This window comes from Arachis ipaensis, chromosome B07, assembly GCF_000816755.2.
Source record: "Arachis ipaensis cultivar K30076 chromosome B07, Araip1.1, whole genome shotgun sequence".
Taxonomy (NCBI): domain Eukaryota; kingdom Viridiplantae; phylum Streptophyta; class Magnoliopsida; order Fabales; family Fabaceae; genus Arachis; species Arachis ipaensis.
The window spans coordinates 33,358,397-33,364,191 of record NC_029791.2 but is presented as its reverse complement, the minus strand read 5'-3'; the positions used below and the strand labels follow the sequence as shown (position 1 = coordinate 33,364,191).

Here is a 5,795-nt window from a genome sequence, read left to right as displayed (position 1 = left end):
TGTGTTATTTGAATGTTTATTATTCAAGCTAATTAGATGTTTTTTTAGTTCAAAAAGTATATTTATTTGGAAATTTCTGGCACAGTTATATATTGAGATGAGCAAAGTATGCTTAAAAATTGATACTAAATACTTACCCAGCATGTTCGAATCATAAGAATTGCCATCATTAAAGTATGCTTGACTTCCAGATTTGTTTTGCAATATTTTTTGATAGTTTTTATTGGACTCATTCATTATATAGTAAGGAATGTTCTTAACTTGACAATGGTTTTTTCCGGTGTCTTTAATTGAAGATCGACGACATTACCGATGTCGTTGTGACTAGGAAGGATGAGTTGGACGACGGACACGAGGTTTGAATGTGCTATGTGAATGTTTTTAATTCATGCTAATTAGATGTTTTTAAGTCACATTAGACCTTTTACTCTGTTAATTTTGTATTATTGACTAAGAAAGAATATGTGCTATTGTTATTTAGTATTTATGCCTTGGAAGGTTTTGATGAGAATATGCTTTGATTTTACCTTTCATCTACTTTCTAGGGTAGGTTACATCAATTCGGCATATGCTTTCAATATAGCATAACTCTATTAGTGAGTGCTTTATGAATCCTGAAATGGTATTAGACCATATAATGATATAGAAGAAAAAAAGTAGATTGATGATTGGTTAGTATTTAATATGAAAGGTGTTTTGTGATTTGTGAACCTATCAAATGTATTGGTTCCTTATGTGATCAACTCGTTAATCATATAGATTCAAACCAATCCAACAATCAATATATTGTGTTGGGCTAAAGTTTTGGTTAGTATTTATAGTGAAACAAATCTGTATAATATAGATATTTTTTAAAATTCAAAAAGCTCATTTATTTGAAAAATTCGGGTACAGTTAAATATTTATTTGAGATATTATTAAAGTATGCTAAGAATTTGTATTAAATACTTACTGTGTTAGGACTAGTTTTAATTCATATCTAATTTTGTATATTGACGTTACAGTTGCCGGATCATAGTGGCGTAGGTGAAGAGGAAATTTCAGTCATAGGAATGAGTTTTGGTTCGTTGCCTCTCGCACAGAAATTTTATACAAACTATGCAAAGAAAGTTGGGTTCGTTACTAAAATCAGGAATACGAATTTTGATAAGATGCGGAAGGAATCAAAGATACCGGTTAATCAATCTATTTACTGCACGTGAGAAGGTTATCGAGAGTCTAGGGTGAACGCAGCAACTCGAGCAAACAGAATTACAACCACGAGATGCAGAGCAAGGATGTATGTCGTGCTGGACAAGGAGAAGGAAAGTTGGGTTGTGTCTAGATTAGAGCTGAGGCATTCTCACCCCTGTTTGGCTAAGAAATCTGTCCACTATCATGAGTACCAGGAGCTGACCATGCATGCTAAGTGCGTCATTACGGATAACGACGAGGCTGGAATAAGACCCAACAAGACGTATCTAGCACTGGCAAACGAGGTTGGTGGGTCCATAAACCTGGGTTTTTCTGAAAAGGATGTCAGAAATTACATCACACGCAATCTTCAATGCTCCGATGACAATGAGGACTTCCATGGGATGATAAATTATTTCGTTCGAATGAAGGAGATCAATCCCAACTTCTTTTATGACATAGATGTTGACGATGCTAATAAATTTAGGAGCACACTATGGGTAGATGCAAGGTGCAGGGCTTCGTATGAATATTACGAAGATGTGGTGTCGTTTGACACCATTTACAGAAGAAACAGGTCTGTATACTTATTGGTGAATTGCAAGAGCAGTTATTTATTAAATTTGTCTTGTTGCCTCACAGTTGTTTTTGCTCTTTTCACAGGCATGGTCTGCCGTTTGCATCCTTTGTAGGTGTAAACCACCATGGGAAGTCTACTCTTCTTGGCTGTGCTTTACTTGGGAGTGAGGAGATCTCTAGTTTTGAGTGGGTGTTCACGCAGTGGGTGAGATGCGTCGGGACTGCGCCGAGGGGGATTATCACTGACCAGTGCAAGGTGATGGCTGGTGCTATTAGGAAGGTTCTGCCTGATACTGTCCACCGATGGTGCATCTGGCACATAATGAAGAAATCACAATTCAAGCTCGGTGGATACGCTAGGTATGGAGAATTGAATGCAATGATGAATCACATTGTGTGGAATTCTCCTTCGACTGAATCATTTGAGGCTGATTGGGTTGGTTTCATCAAACAATTTAACTTAGGCCAGAATAGATGGTTAGCAGGTAGGTGATTGTTAAATCAAATCCCGTCTGTTGGTTTCTAGTTGCCTATTTATTCACTTCATGTTAATTTTGCCGTCTTGATTCTGTTTCTATGTTTTTGCTTAGAAATGTAGCTGAGTTTTCTACTAGCATGGTCAGTGGATGTTCTTTTCAATATATAAACATATGTTTTTTCTCACAGTGTGTCTGGATGTTTTTTTATATTTATTTTATCAGTGCGTTGGAGGTGAGGTCATCATGTTGTTTATAAGTGGCACTCTTATGCATGTGTTTTTTTTTGGGCAGACCTTTATGCGAATCGAAGGAAGTGGGTTCCAATATTCTTCAAGAGTAAATTTTGGACAGGCATGAGGAGTACACAGCGTAGTGAAAGTATGCACACATTTTATGGTGGATACCTGTATTGCAAGAGTGGGTTGGTTCAGTTCGTCCATGAATACGACAATGTGCTTGGAAACAAGGAGCAAAAGGAGTTGGAAGATGATGCTGCGGACTCGAAAGGAGTCATCTCATGTATAGGGAGCACGGGCATTGGGAGACAATTTCAGCGGAAATACACCAGTAATATGTTCAGGGATGTTCAGCTGGAGGTAAGGAAAAAAATCGATTGCGTGGTTGAAAAAAAACCGATTGCGTGGTTCGATCAATTGAACAAAAGGGAGATACGATTTCTATTGAAGTGGACGAGTAGAAGGTATTCTGGGGGAAGCCTGTCTACCATACTTTCAGGGTGTTTGACCCTTTGAGTCGAAAGGGTCAGTGCGAGTGCAACAAGTTTGAATTCGCTGGTATATTGTGTTGCCACACCCTTGCGGTCTGGTCATACTACATAGTTGACATAGTACTGAGCTGCTATGTTCTTCCTCGATGGAGTAAGAATGTCATCCGCAAGCACACATACATCTAGAGTCGCCATGATGTGGCTCGGAGTGATGAAAGCAATAACTTATTCAGGCATCTGTGTTCAAAGTTCTATAACGTTGCGCAGGAGTTTGTTGCTTGTGATGAGGAAGCAATCATATTACAAGCTGCCCTTTGGGATGTAATGTCCAAGCTAACTGATTACCGTGCCAGCATGCGTTCCACTACTGTTGCTGCGTCTCAAAATACCTTGCCCACACAGAGTACAGGCGGTGCTATTGTATATGACATACAAGGACCCTCAAGAGTCAAAACCAAAGGACGGCCGAAGAGTAAGAGACTTGGAGCAGAGTTGGACAAGTCAATTAAGAAGTCAATGCAAAAAAGGAAGAGGAAATCACATCCGATATGTGTTAGATGCGTTGTATATTTTAAATTTTTCTTACAAAATGGTGTTCTTGGTTAATGTATGTTGTTCTGTTTTGTGTTGTGCATCTTGTAGGATGAGGTTGACCTTCAGTCAGATAATGATCATTATGGGTCCCTTAATAAAAGATTTGAGGATTCTACTATGTGGAATTCATCGGATGGTGGCAGATTCATGCACCTGTTGAATTCCTTTAGGCATATATAGTTAGGTTTCTTGGTGTGAGTTTGGTGTCATTATTTAGATATAACTTAATAAACTATGCCATTTTTTATTTTGTCAATTGCATTTATCCTGTTTTGAAGTATTCATTCAAAGAAACAACAGGGCAATTGTTGTTATCTTTTCCCCATTTATCATTTATTAAGGTTTTAAATAAACGAATTGTCACATATTTGTTCGCAAAAATTAAATGGTTTAAATCCGCCGTGAAAACGGACGAAGAGAATAAAAAAAAACAAAACACAATGACATCTCAATGAAGTGCACGCAGTCACTAATGCGTAACACACGAAACAAAGAAATCTTATACAAAACCATCCATTTTACAATGAGAAGAAACATCCGAGTGTCTACCAGAGACACCATCCACTTTAAATCCTACCTTCTGTACACTGATCACGACCAAAGGTCGTGCAATGCTTTAATTTCCAACAACTTCACAATTCCAGCATTAGATAAAAATGATAAAAAAAAAAATAAAGAATGCCTCCATTTACTTAACACCACGCTAGTTAATGGACAGAAGTGTCACTTATGTATAGACATGAACAAAAGGGTTATATACACCGATCAGAGTTGACTTAATATTATCAATATGCAATGCATTGCTTAATGAACTAGTGACATCACTAACTTAGAAAACTATTGCTTGAGAATCCTGAAATAATTAATATATGAAACCTGCTAACGAGTGTCTAAGAAAACATGAGCCACTCAGTCATCAATGAAGTACTAACAAGTTCAAATGCCTTAAACATGATAAAACATAAAACAGATCCAGAACCATCCAATTTACAAAGAAAAAGAAACATCCTAATTCCTAGCTCAAGCACCATCCACTCAGAAGTTTTCGAATTGATTGTCACAATCAACTTGAGAATCAGTAACATGAAATCATAAACCTGCAGTGAAACAGTATTTATTAGGCTCACACGAGACGAGTTTAAGCTTCATAACTCTACCACAAGGAAACCATAGACATTGTAAGGCAGGTGTCTATATTGATGTTTTCTTACCTAGTCAAAAATTCTTCTTCCGTTGTGTTCCCCCCTTGTTTGGCTTTCTAGTGGGTAACCCCGCATGCTGCAGCATGCTCTTCGTGCTCGGTGCTGTGAAAGGTGATTTCATAGCCTTAGTCTTTTTTCTTGGCTGGTTTCAGCGCACATGACTGCTGTCCAATGCCTCCAGTGCCTTGCCAATTTCTGAATTATGAGGACCCATCACTATGTCTAGTATGATCTCCTTCCGAGACTCCTGTACAACGTCCTGCACGGCAATTACGTGTTGGAGGGTAATATTAAAAACGAGAAAGAAATTGACTAGAAAGGGTTTCAACTTAATTGTTATAACATATTTAAATTCACCTTGTCCCAATGCTACAAGGGTTTATCTAAACTCCAAAACTGCATGAATTTGATGATGAATACACCACAATCACAGCTATATGTACAAACATAGAATATTATTTCCAACCATGATATCATTATCAAGTGAAGTGATATTAAGACTATTGTTAGATGTATTTTTAACTGACCCGTTATGCTGTTGTGGGACGCTAGGATAAAAACGAGGTAGGCCGTTCTCGGTGTGCTCATATGCGGGCATAGATACTTTCGCCATGTCTTCAAAGATTCTCCCCTAGAAATCAGCAATACGTTAGCAATCATACAGTTACAATTACAATCATACCTACCGCATAAGCATGTATTTTTAATCTTTCATTGTTATGCTCTCCTGTATTCATACTATCCAGCACCCACAGAGTTTTCTGAGCAATCTCAAAGGTACACAGCCACCAAATAGATATAGTCGGGAAATTTCTGAAACATTTAACGTGTTGCGGTACATCCAATGAAACGAAATCCTATGACATCTCAATTAAGTACACGCAAATTCAAGTGCCTGAGACATGAAAACTAAAAATCATATTCAGAACCATCCAATTTACAATTAACAGGAACATCCTACTGCCCATCACAAGGAACATCCAAGTAATAAACACGGGGTTGTAAGCACTTAAACCAAAATACCAACCTTCAAGCATTAGT

At 37.7% G+C, this 5,795-nt stretch overlaps 1 protein-coding gene across 1 annotated transcript; it reads left to right on the top strand.

Moving 5' to 3' along the window:
* Nucleotides 1,278-3,732, top strand: LOC107607120 (protein FAR1-RELATED SEQUENCE 5-like). Its single transcript, XM_016309102.1, has 5 exons — nt 1,278-1,750; nt 1,837-2,237; nt 2,523-2,827; nt 3,226-3,510; nt 3,601-3,732. The coding sequence occupies exons 1-5, from the start codon at nt 1,278-1,280 to the stop codon at nt 3,730-3,732; spliced, it is 1,596 nt and encodes a 531-aa protein (XP_016164588.1).

Bases quoted from the DNA above. Each gene is read 5' to 3' on its own strand.
- LOC107607120 (XM_016309102.1), top strand. From the start codon at position 1,278: ATGTATGTCGTGCTGGACAAGGAGAAGGAAAGTTGGGTTGTGTCTAGA. The intron at 2,238-2,522 runs GTAGGTGATTGT...TTTTTTGGGCAG, and splicing joins CCAGAATAGATGGTTAGCAG to ACCTTTATGCGAATCGAAGG. The intron at 2,828-3,225 runs GTAAGGAAAAAA...AACGTTGCGCAG, and splicing joins TCAGGGATGTTCAGCTGGAG to GAGTTTGTTGCTTGTGATGA.